The sequence below is a fragment of the Amaranthus tricolor genome, chromosome 3 (genome assembly GCF_026212465.1).
Source record: "Amaranthus tricolor cultivar Red isolate AtriRed21 chromosome 3, ASM2621246v1, whole genome shotgun sequence".
Taxonomy (NCBI): domain Eukaryota; kingdom Viridiplantae; phylum Streptophyta; class Magnoliopsida; order Caryophyllales; family Amaranthaceae; genus Amaranthus; species Amaranthus tricolor.
This window is the reverse complement of record NC_080049.1, coordinates 22,097,494-22,109,883: the sequence shown is the minus strand read 5'-3', so window position 1 is coordinate 22,109,883 and position 12,390 is coordinate 22,097,494. Positions and strand designations below refer to the sequence as shown.

Here is a 12,390-nt window from a genome sequence, read left to right as displayed (position 1 = left end):
TATTACGGTTATTATTATTAATTTTATTATTATTATTATTATTATTATTAATATTGTTGTTGTTATTATTATTATTATTAAATTATTATTTTTGTTTTTAATTATTATTGTTATAACTGATGTAAGAAAGAAAGCATAAAAATTGACAAACACAAAACACATAGAATTTACGTGGTTCACCAACAATGTGTTGACTAAGTCCACAGGCAGAGGAGAGAAAAATTTTATTACTAGAGGAAATCCAAAATACAAATATTGGCTAAATTATAGAAAATAAGAGTTTATAAATTACTCTAATACATAAACCTTAGCCAAAACAGATTTTTTTGGGATGATGCAAAACTAATGCCCAAGACTCCTTTTATAAGGAGAAGAATAACAAGCCTTTGTTATTCTTCCGATGTGGGATAATGATAAACATTAATCTTCCAATGTGGGATAATGATAAATATTAATCTTCCAATGTAGGATAATAAAAAACATTAATCTTTCAATGTGGGATAATGACAAACATCAATCTTCCAATGTGGGATTCAAGACATAACCTTACATTGGAAGATTGATGTTTGTCATTATCCCACATTGGAAGATTAATGTTTTTCATTATCCCACATTGGAAGATTAATGTTTATCATTATCTCACATCGGAAGAATAACAAAGGCTTGTTATTCTTCTCCTTATAAAAGGAGTCTTGGGCATTAGTTTTGCATCATCCCAAAAAAATTTGTTTTGGCTAAGGTTTTATGTATTGGAGTAATTTATAAACTCTTATTTTCTATAATCTAGCCAATATTTGTATTTTGGGTTTCATTTAGTAATAAAATTTTACACTTTCTTTCTTACATCAGTTATAACAATAATAATTAAAACAAAAATAATAATTTAATAATAATAATAATAATAACAACCACAATATTAATAATAATAATAATAATAAAATTAATAATAATAAAAAAAATTTAAATAAAAAATACAAGTCGCACAAAACATGCGACTGTTTTGTGCGATTGTCAGTCGCACGTTTTGTGCGATTGGTTTGTGCGACTGTTAGTTGCACGTTTTGTGCGACTGTCAGACGCACGTTTTGTGCGACTGGTATTTTTTTTTTAATTTTTTTTTTTTTTTTTTTATTATTATTATTATTATTATTAATAATAATAACCGTAATAATAATAACCATTATAATAATAATAATAATCGTAATAATAATAATAATAACCGTAATAATAATAATAATAATAATAATAATAATAATAATAATAATAATAATAATAATAATAATAATAATAATAAAATTAATAATAATAATAAAAAAAATACCAGTCGCACAAAACGTGCGACTGCTTTGTGCGACTGGTATTTTTTTTTTTAATTTTTTTTATTATTATTATTTTTATTATTAATTTTATTATTATTATTATTATTATTATTATTATTAGTATTATTATTATTATTATTATTAATAACCGTAATAATAATAACCGTAATAATAATAATAATAATAATAATAATAACAATAATAATATAAATAAAAATAATTAAAAAAAATTAAAAAAAAAAAGTTATTAACTCAATGGCAAATTTGTAAATTTTTACAAATCAGGGGCAAATTCGTAATTTTATTAGGAGGGGGGTGGCGATAAAATGAAAAGGATGGCGACAAATAAGAATCGGGTATAATTTTAACTAATCAAATAAATCATCAACAAGCTCAAAGCGAGATTTACTTTTGCATAGATAGGAAGATGTTATAGATTCAAATTTCTTCTGGAAAACATAAAAACATTCGTCATTCTGTTAATCATCAGACAGAATATTTCGCTTTCCATTTTAAGTTTCTTAATGACTACTCTTTACTCAGTAGGAGTACAAGTCAATAGTGCTATCCTATACTCATGACATGGAAATATCAAATTGTCGGCCTAACTCACTCTCTCACTAGCCCTTCTTTCTCTCTCTTCTCTGTTCGCCTCCCTTTACTCTGCGCACTTCTTGCTCTCCGTGCGCAGCTGGTGCAACCACCTATCCAACGGCCATCTCTTCTTTGTTCCAAAACCTTGAATATCACCTCTGTTTCTTCTTCCGCTGCCGTCGGAAAATTCGAGTTCTTCGACGCCGGGAAGTGTCTGATGTCGAAAGCTCGAGTTTATGCTGATGTTAATGTTCATCGACCTCGTGAGTATTGGGATTATGAATCTCTTACCGTTCAATGGGGGTAAACTTTTCTTTTTCCTCTTTGTAAGAAACCCTAAATTTTATCTTAACAGGAATTTGGAGTAATTTTTTTTTTTGCATGGTGATGAAATTGATTGCTGATTGTGTTGTTTGTGATCTTGATTGTTCTTTTTTGATTGTGAATTTAGTGTATTTGGTTTTGATCTATATGTATTTCTGAATTGAAGATTAAAGAAATGAATTAGGGTTAGAATGATGCTGAAATTGAGAATTTCGGAATTAGATGATGAACTACTTTGGAAGGTTTGGAGTGTTTAGTTGAAGTATCAAGTGATATTAGATATTTATCGAAAACTTGGAGTTTGGAGTATATTCTTTGCATGATGATTAAATTGATGGCTAATTGTGATGTTTGTGATCTTGATTGTTCTTTTTTGATTGTCAATTTTGTTGGATTGATGAGTGTATTTGGTTTTGATCTATATGTATTTCTGAATTAAAGAAATGAATTAGGGTTAGAATGATGCTGAAATTCAGAACTTCAGAATCAGATGCTGAACTTACTTTTGAAGGTTTGGATTGTATAGTTGAAGTGTCTAGTGATATTTGATATTTATCAAAATGATTGGTGATGACCGATGAGTTTGGATAACCGGTTTTGTGCGTGCCTTTTGCTACTTGGTGAGCTATGCCTATTTGGACGATCAATTCTTTTTCTTAATACAATTGAATCACAATTGGTTGAATGTGTTTGATGTTGTGCTTTGTTGGAGAATACTTGGTTCTTTTTCGCAGCCCAATGCAGTTTTCATTTCTAACTAGGTGATCTTGAAGAACCTGGTTTTCCAATGATGGTAGAAGCCATGGAAGGTCTTGTTAGGACCAAGAACATCAAGAATGATTATGCACTACTAGATAACTGTGTCATTGGAGTAAGTTCACATGGTCATTAATTTAAGTTGAAGTTAATGGTTTAGATGTATTTTGAGTTGAAGGAATTAGATTCTAGAACTATGGTGTACAATATTAAGACTTATTCCTTTAGCAAGAATTTAAGGTGGGTTCTCATCAAGTTTTCTCTGGATAATTATTTTTCAAGCACTTTGATATGAATTATTGGTTGAGCTTTCAAGGTGATGTCTTTATCAAGTTATGATTGACAAGACAGTGATTAGTTTTATGCATGGGTTCTACCAGGTTGAACTGTTTTTGGATCTATTATGGGTCTTGTACCTTCTGCTTTGGATGAGGGAATACAAGACACATTCAGCTCAATTTACTACATTTGTTTGATATGTGTTGATTTATAGTTCTTAGTGTTTGGTGTCCTAATGTGTTAATGAATACTTGTTTTTTAACCAATATTTGGTATTGAAGACTATACATTTTACTTCATTAAATTTTAATTGGATAGGAGTATTTAAATGTCATTTTTGTGTGTGAGACTTTTTGAGTGTTGTCTCTTTTACATTTTTCTTTTGGAGTGGTTGATTTGTTAGATTGTATTTTTGTTGCCTTGGGAAATCAATAGGTGCTTGGAAGGAAGCTTGTTACATACTTAATTTCTTTTAGTCTTGATTTTAGTTGTTTCTTTTTATGTCGTAGGATGTGCTCTCGTCTTTCTCTTAGAAAGTTCCTTAAAACTATCCAGCTATAAATATATTTATCGTTTTCCCATCCTTAGTTATAGGCCTTTATTATGAGTGAGATATACCGAATATGTTGATGATGAGGAGGAGTCAAGCCCTCTATTGTTAGCTTCTTTTGTTTGGACATTCAAAGCGCTTTTGCAATATGGTGTGCACATGGATTTTAAATCTTTGACTACATTGTTAATATATTTTCTGATATCAAGAGGTAAATTTCTGGTTTAAGTGCATAGTGTAAAAATGCGGTAACAATTTTACGTTTTCCGATGTAAAATCTTTTACTATAACAATTTTCTTTAGTTATTATATATGATCATATATGATTGTACCTGAAAGTCGGAAGATGGTTCTTTAGAGGCTTGATTTTATTTGATGGAGTGGTTGATTGATTATCTTTTTTTCTAGTATGGCTTTTGTTGTACTCTGTTTACTTTATTTGTTGGTTTCAAGCTTTTGGATATTGTGGCGCATGTAATTTCTACATGTTTCTTCTCTGCTTACTATATTATCATGAATCATGTATGTTTTTAGTGATCAAGATGACTATGAAGTTGTGCGGAAGGTTGGAAGGGGGAAATACAGTGAGGTTTTTGAAGGAATAAACATCAATAATAATGAAAGATGTGTTATCAAGATCTTGAAACCAGTGAAGAAGAAAAAGGTGAGCTTTCTTTCTTATGCGCATCATGGATACGAAGCATTTGCTTGAACCTTTTTGTCTCAATTTTATAAGAGGAGTCAAGTTTCAAGGTTATTGTTCTGTTTTCTTGTCATGTTTTTCAACATTTATGCTTCTAGACAAGTTCTCAATGGAATTAAAGGTTTTCTTTTGCATTTTTTTGGTGATATGAACAACTAAATTGTGTAAGAGACATAGCGCAAATCTTGGATATGATCTTGGTAATGACGGAGAAATCAATTTGGCCCTTCGGTCTCTATATGCTCAAAACCTTAACAATAAGATCACAATTCGGTGATACGATTGATATTGTGCACTATGGTAAGAGATGTGAAGAGATCTATTTTTAGTGGTGACATCATACCCTAAGGAGATGCTAGCTTCAAGCACTACATATTAGGCCTTCTTATTGGACAAGGCTTGAATTATGATGCCCTTGAAAATTCGAGGGATATATTTGTATTGAGCTTCAAGATGGGTAATAATTATCTTTTCATAAAATATGCTGCTCGTGTGTGATCTTTGCTCTTATTGCGACATAGTGCAAAACCAAGGCTGCACTGTACCGTATCGGCCGTATCAAATTAGTTTTCAAATTTACCGAACTGATATCATCCGCATTGTAAAGGTATAAATAAAAATCCTATTTTAGGCTGTTCCAAGGGTTTTTTTTCGAGGTTTAGGCCGATATTTGGAGGTACAACATCCGCATCATCCCCATTACCGTCTTACCATGTTAGTTACTTCAATTGTGACCGTTATCGCATTTGTGCACTATGTATGCTTCAAGATACAGCAAGTTGTTCTATAAAGACATATTTTACTATTGGAGACATTTGCAAAAGATTATCGTGTGAATTTTATGGTACAACAATTTTCTTGGTTTATTGTATTGCAATGCTGATAGGACTCAAAAGCTCTCACATATTTAAGTCTTATGGTGTAAACTTAAAGATATAAAAGAATTACTTGATAGGAAAATAAATATTCCTCATGTATATATTAGTTGATTCTTTGTCTAGTTTTGGTGTATGTCTTGTCTACATTAATTTTGGATGATTGTTCTCTTATTGGGATGCTAATTGGAAGCTTCTATTTGAAGTTCAATCTGACAATAGGTTTTGTTTTGACAGATTAAAAGAGAAATAAAAATTCTTCAAAACTTGTGTGGGGGACCTAACATCATAAAACTGCTTGATATTGTCAGAGATCAGCACTCCAAGACACCGGGCTTAGTTTTCGAGTTTGTCAACAGTACAGATTTTAAAGTTCTGTATCCAGCCTTGTCTGATTATGACATTCGTTACTATATCTATGAGCTTCTGAAGGTAATATCTGTATTTTGTTAACATTTATCTCTTATATGACCCTTTGGTTGTTTGGTGTGGCGTTGTAATTGTCTTAGAGTGGAAACATATTCAGACGTGATCTTAGTGCTGAAAGCAGAGTTGTGCACTTAAGTAGTAAGTTCTTGTTGTGTTCCTTGAACTTCAAGACAAGTCAACTCCTCATCTGCAAAACCATCTGGTGTTTGCATGTTAGTGCAGGGAGAGGGAAAGGCAATGAGGGGACATCAATGATGAGGATGGGAATGGTTTGTGGGGGCCAGGCATTTATGATAATGGTTTTTGCCCCCAAAACAAGGGATATGGTCTTATCTGTGTAGACCTCCTTAAGATCCCAGCACCCTACTTTAGCAGGGATCTACTTACGGTAGGCTAGAAATTCTGAATATGATTCTATAATACATTTAAAGCTGATTTGGGTTTTGGTCTTTTCTAACTCTACAATGGTTGGTGATAGAACCCTTGCATCATTATCAATTTTTGCAATACATTTTAAGTTGATTAGTCTTCTCAGGAGTATATTTGACAAGTGTTCCTGCAGTTTAAGATAACTAAAATTGCGTAAGCCATATCATATATGCAATTGATTGAAATCTCATTACTCCATCTTTCTTCTGGAGTGACCCATTTGCTTTTTTTGCAATATTCATCAATTACTCTTAATTTTTTAATATATAAGATAAACATACTCAAGTATAATCTTGTTTGATTCGTCTCAATTTAAATTTTATTAATATGAGCTTTTTATAATTTTAATACACTGTTTAGAATTAGAGATACTAATGATTGAATTAGAGCATTGGATAGTGTGCAAAACCAAAAGGAACACTCCAAAAGCAATGGAGGTACAATGTAGAATGTAATAGAGATCATGAATTATCTTCAATACTTCCTGTGTAGAATTGATTTTCAGTCAGTTGATTATCTGTATTGCTGCTTACAACTATCAACATAGTAAATGTATGATATTTTTGTAGAAGCATTTGAATTATGTCACTGCATTGGGTATCGTTCTATCTTATAGCATTCTCAACGATATTCTTGGTCAAATATACTGCAATATTGAATTTAATTTCATAGTATTGCCCAAATGATCTTATTTTAGAAAATAAATTATTTTGAATTATTATTTTAAATCTTTTGTTCCACACTTCCACCTGTCAGATATTTTCAGAATTTTTCTTCAATAGAGTAATCAACTTTATATAATATAAATTCAGTATGCACATGACTTCACAGTCCTAGACTCCTAGTAGAATGTCACATTATCTGTGCTCTCTCCATTAACATGGTTAATAACACTTGGCTCTAGATTTTATTGTCCCACTCCCACACTCATATTTTTTTTTTTTCCTTTTTCGGGTGGAGTATTAACCCATTCCCACATCTTTGTCTTCCTTGTAAGTTGTAACTGGACATTAGTTGCTCATAAATTTCCACCTTGGTGCTTAAAATATTTTAGTATAAAATGCGAGACATGTTCAAAAACAAAAAGAAGAAAAGTGAAAGTTGGCATTGGACATTTTTTGGAATGTTCTCTACTCTCTACTTCTCAAGTTCACTTTCCATCCATCATATCGAGCATTTTCAAATCTTGATATGACCATATTTTTGGGGGAGCCAATTCAATATATCCACTTGTAATGATTTGCTATTTTCTTATTAAGGGTGGAAAATGGGAAAAAGTAACGTTGTGACTGTCGCATCAAGACAACCGTGAGAATATTTATGGCTCGTACTTGGTCTAACATGTGGCTTTGATTGGGGTTGGCCTGTTAGTATTGTTGTTCTTGGGATCTGGCAATGTCTAGGATAGAAAGGTGTTTGCACTTTGGACTTTGGACTATGGTTAGATTTGATAAATAGCTGATATTTGTGAAATGAACTGATTTTTAAGATGATGAAACTTAGCTTTAGCTTGGTTTTATAGAAGTTTTGATATGATGAATGCATCTGATGATGGTGAGTTTAGTAGGCTCAAAGTGGGTAACATGTATGATGATGTAAATTATTATGTTGGTGGTTAATCCACTGTGCAAATTTCTGTACAACTTCCTTTATCTACAGTGCAAATTGGTGTATGGCATGGATTTCTCTTTTACTTCACTCCAGGCCATGTAGACTAGAGCACGTCTAAAGAATCTCTGTTTTCTTAATTTATGTTAATTTTCTCCATTCACATGGACCAAGAAAGTTTCCATCAGAAAGTGACAAGTTAGTGTAAAAGTAGGAGAGAGGAAATGAAAAGTATGAGAGAAGGTTGGCTGGTAAAGGCGCTGAAACATGGATGAAGTTGCACTTAAATGAGGCTAGTGTGATTTGTGAAATATTGGAGTGGGCCATATACCTTGACATTAACGGTCAAAGTGCAACCTAGAAGAAGGGAGTGTTTAGCGCATAGCTATATGATCTCACTTTACTGTTTTATTTTTGTTTAATTTTTTATTTTTAAGAATTATTGAGATGAGTTTGGCATGTAAAACTAGCGAAATATGAAAATATATGCCTGAAAGGCTGAAACTGTATGTCGATTGTTTGATGGACATCTATCACTTTGTAGGATAGATGGTGTTAAGGATTATTTTCTAAGCACTTCAATAATTGTATATCTTTATCATTAAGTACATGGGCTGCCTGCTCCTTCAATGTCTTATATGCATAGAATACTCATATAGCTCTATTTCAATTGTGTTGTTCCATAGATTGCTTTATATGGTTTGCAAAGATTTTATTGGTTCACTTTTACATGAGATGATATAGCTAAGTAATATCTGACAGGCCTTAGATTTCTGCCATTCGCAAGGGATAATGCATCGAGATGTCAAGCCTCACAATGTCATGATAGACCATGAATTGAGGAAACTACGTTTGATAGATTGGGGTCTTGCGGAGTTCTACCATCCTGGCAAGGAGTATAATGTCCGTGTTGCTTCAAGGTTAGTCATGGATTTGAAGTGTAGGTGCAAAACGTATATTTTTAATCATTATTATCTTCAAAGGTCGGGGCTGTGCCTAATGAAGGTAAGTGGAAGATTACTTGTATTAAGTACTCCTATTCAGCCTACTAGTCCCATTTATCTTTTTTACACTTGTTGAGGCAACATTTTAACTCTAAATATCTCTATTTGTGCATAATTAAAAATGATGAAAAACTGATTAATATCCTTGCATTGAAACGAATGAAAAAGATCATTAAGTGTGTTCAATTAATTGTTTTGCATTTCTTATAGGACATCATAGAAGGCTTTTTTTGTGAACATAAATGAATGAAAGTGAGTGCAAGGGTAAAAGGAATGTTTTTGTGCTTGTACCTCTTATATAGAAGTCATCTGAATCCCATTTTTTTCATACTTCCTAAACTTCATTAAATTTCAAATGGTTTTGTACAATTACTCGCCACTTCTGGCTGCTGGACGTAAGATATCGTATATTGTTTGAAAAGGGAATGTAGAGATGTAGAATGTGTGATACAAGAAGCCCGATCCTTACTTAACTAAATATGGATTGTTTTATTCAACAGCTTAGATGCAACTTATGTGTGAAAGTCCTAGTAGATATTTTAATGAACTTTTTCACTTTGCTTGAGCTAAATATAGATTGATCTATTCAAGTTCCAGTATTTCTGGAACAGAATCAGACTTCACAATAATTAGACTCTTCAATGCTTTGATCCCATATACCATGCATCTAGATACTTCAAGGGGCCAGAACTTCTTGTTGATTTACAAGACTATGACTATTCACTGGATATGTGGAGCCTTGGTTGCATGTTTGCTGGAATGGTGAGTTGCAACTCAATTATCCTTAAAAGCTGTATTCTACACATGAATTATTTATTAGTCCATCCTATTTTTTGATAGATATTCCGGAAAGAGCCATTCTTCTATGGTCACGACAACCATGATCAACTTGTAAAAATTGCAAAGGTACGCATCTGATATCATGTGAAATTCCTGGACCTATGGAGTTTCTATTAGATAGGGCAAATGGTTAAGTTGGAAAAGATTTGGCTTTATTATTGCATAGAAAGACATTTTGTAAGACTTTTAGTGAGAAGATACCTTTTTCCCTGTGAACAGTTTTTAACATAAAAGTCACATACATATTCCCTGTTGAATACGGAACTCAAAACTTAGTAGACCAGGCATGATCACAACATCAATGGCAAAGCCTTATATTCCGAACATTTGGGTCTAATGAGCCAAAACAAATCAAAGTGAGAGATTGTTCAGAAATCGTTGGTAACAATGATTATACATTATTTGGCCCTATTCTAGATTATTGAAAGAAGCTAACATTTATTAAAGTTGGGGAAATGGAAGTGATAGATTGAAACTCTGCACATTCTATTAAAATTTGTGATGGTCTTTGGGTTTGTGCAATGTTCCAAACTCGAAATTTAACACCTCTAAACTTATCCCGCCTCCCCCTCTTACCTACCCACCTTAAGCCTCTTCAGATTTGTAAGTGAGAGAATCATTATTTCTCTGTATGTATGTGATATGGAGAATGAATTTTCAAACCATATTTAGCAACTGATTCACATTTTAATGATGGATTTGCATGTATTGCATTGTATTTTCTCCTATTTAAATCTTAACTCGACTTTCTGGCAGAAATACTGGGTCTTTAAACTGAATTTGAGGTAACATAGGCTATAGTGGTAAGGGAGAAGAGGGAACCCTCCCTGCTATCTATGGCAATATAATCATTCTCTACTGTGGGGGTTAAAGGTGAAACTGTTGAGTAATTGCTCCAGAATTACTAATTGTGTTGTGATTTTCTGGTATCATCCAGGTGCTTGGAACAGATGAATTGAATGCTTATTTGAACAAATATCTTCTGGAGCTTGATCCACAGCTTGATGCTCTTGTTGGAAGGTAATGTTCTACACTTGTTGGATTTTTGGTTCTGTTGCTTGTTAATTAGTGATTAGTTTCTCAATTTCTCTTGGAGATATCTCCTGAAGCCCTGTATTAGTTTGAATAAAAGAATTAAGTCATGTCCATGTGTATCTTGCCTTTAAGGTATCATATTGAGCTCTCGATATTTGAAACTGTAGGCACAGCAGGAAGCCATGGTCAAGATTTGTTAACCCAGATAATCAGCATTTAGTTTCGCCGGAGGTATAGGATCAATGGCTCATTTTTTAGTTATATCCTGTAAGTATGGTTCTGAATTTGTATTCTTTCTGCAGGCCATTGACTTCCTTGATAAGCTTCTTCGCTATGACCACCAGGATAGGCTTACTGCCAAAGAAGCAATGGTAATTTTCTTTTGTATCTGTTTTAGCATTTAGTATGGATCAACAAAGTTCATATCTTGTGTTCTCTGAAAAGGAAATGAAAAGGAGTTGATTTCTTAGAAAAACAGCTTTGCTATGCAGACAAAATTATTCTCCTCATTAAGGTTGTACATCCGCCCCTGTCCCCTGCCCCCCAAACTCCACTCTAGATGGGAGCCACTAAATCGCATTGGGGCAATGAAATGTAATGATTTATGAAAGAAAAATGCATTTGTGTCGCTCCATTTTTTTTGATAATATTTTATTACTACATTTTACAACCAACCAACATATCGGAATTCGGACCAAAATCGGTCCCTCATAAAAGCTGAATTGAGCAAGACATCCCCTACATTGTTTACTTGATATGCATTCACTCTGGTGATTTGGTTATATATACGAATCAAACGCTAGTCTTGGGTGAGATATCCCTATTTTAAACCGAGTTTTATTCTTGAGCTAACTTGTCACAACAACTTACTTTTATTCTTGGCAGGCGCATCCGTACTTCTCACAAGTTAGAGCTGCAGAAAGCAGTAGAATGCGAACGCAATAGCTTACCAGTACCAGGTGAGAAGTTTGATGATCTCTATTGTAGGCTGCTGCATATTGCTTATGAGTTATGACCCCTTTTAAAATTTCCATTAACTCATCGTGTCTGATAGACTATCTGTGGTTACAGAGGGGATTCTTTATGTATAATGCATTTTTTTTCAATTTTTTGGAAACAATGTGCAATGCTGTACACAACAATGTTTCTAATTTCTTTGTTGTAGCCTTTTGTGCATTTATGGTGTTTGATCGATGCCAAGCCAAAGTTTTTTTTTTTTTTACATTAACTCTATATATATTGAAATCTTGTTTGATTTGTTTTAATGTAAATATTTTCATATTAATCCGTATAATCTATTCCAAAATTCTTTAATTCATTGAAATTTATAAGAACAAATTTTGATTGCATTGCCTTTAAGAACAAAGTTCACATTCAGCACTCACATTCCAAGACAAATGTACCCTTACATAAGTTTTAAAATGCTGAATACAAAATGCATAAGCTTGCATACAAAGTCAACCTTCTGTCAACTTGGTTCATCAGGATCAAGCAGTAGAACAGAATGGTTCAGTTCTTGAGGTGCGGAAAACATGCATAGACGTCATGCTTCGGATGCTTAGCTTCAGCGTGTTCTCGACACTTTATCTCTGAAGTAGTGCACATGAAGGTCTGCATGCATACCTTACACTCTATTCATTTTTCA

The 12,390-nt window shown here is 32.8% G+C and overlaps 1 protein-coding gene across 2 annotated transcripts in view; it reads left to right on the top strand.

Moving 5' to 3' along the window:
* The window catches only part of LOC130809320 (casein kinase II subunit alpha-2-like), a 30,657-nt gene extending 18,725 nt beyond the window's left edge, over positions 1 to 11,932 (top strand). The window contains exons 1-10 of one of the 2 annotated variants that reach the window (XM_057675042.1): positions 1,732 to 2,216; positions 4,357 to 4,486; positions 5,638 to 5,832; positions 8,629 to 8,786; positions 9,542 to 9,632; positions 9,711 to 9,776; positions 10,648 to 10,730; positions 10,913 to 10,976; positions 11,048 to 11,116; positions 11,631 to 11,932. In XM_057675042.1, coding sequence (XP_057531025.1) covers positions 1,897 to 2,216; positions 4,357 to 4,486; positions 5,638 to 5,832; positions 8,629 to 8,786; positions 9,542 to 9,632; positions 9,711 to 9,776; positions 10,648 to 10,730; positions 10,913 to 10,976; positions 11,048 to 11,116; positions 11,631 to 11,690 — 1,236 coding nt within the window. In that variant the 5' untranslated portion in view covers positions 1,732 to 1,896 and the 3' untranslated portion in view covers positions 11,691 to 11,932. Of the gene's footprint in view, positions 1 to 1,731; positions 2,217 to 4,356; positions 4,487 to 5,637; positions 5,833 to 8,628; positions 8,787 to 9,541; positions 9,633 to 9,710; positions 9,777 to 10,647; positions 10,731 to 10,912; positions 10,977 to 11,047; positions 11,117 to 11,630 lie in introns of those variants that run through there. The other variant, XM_057675043.1, reaches the window with a different exon arrangement.
* The last annotated feature ends 458 nt before the right edge of the window (positions 11,933 to 12,390 follow it).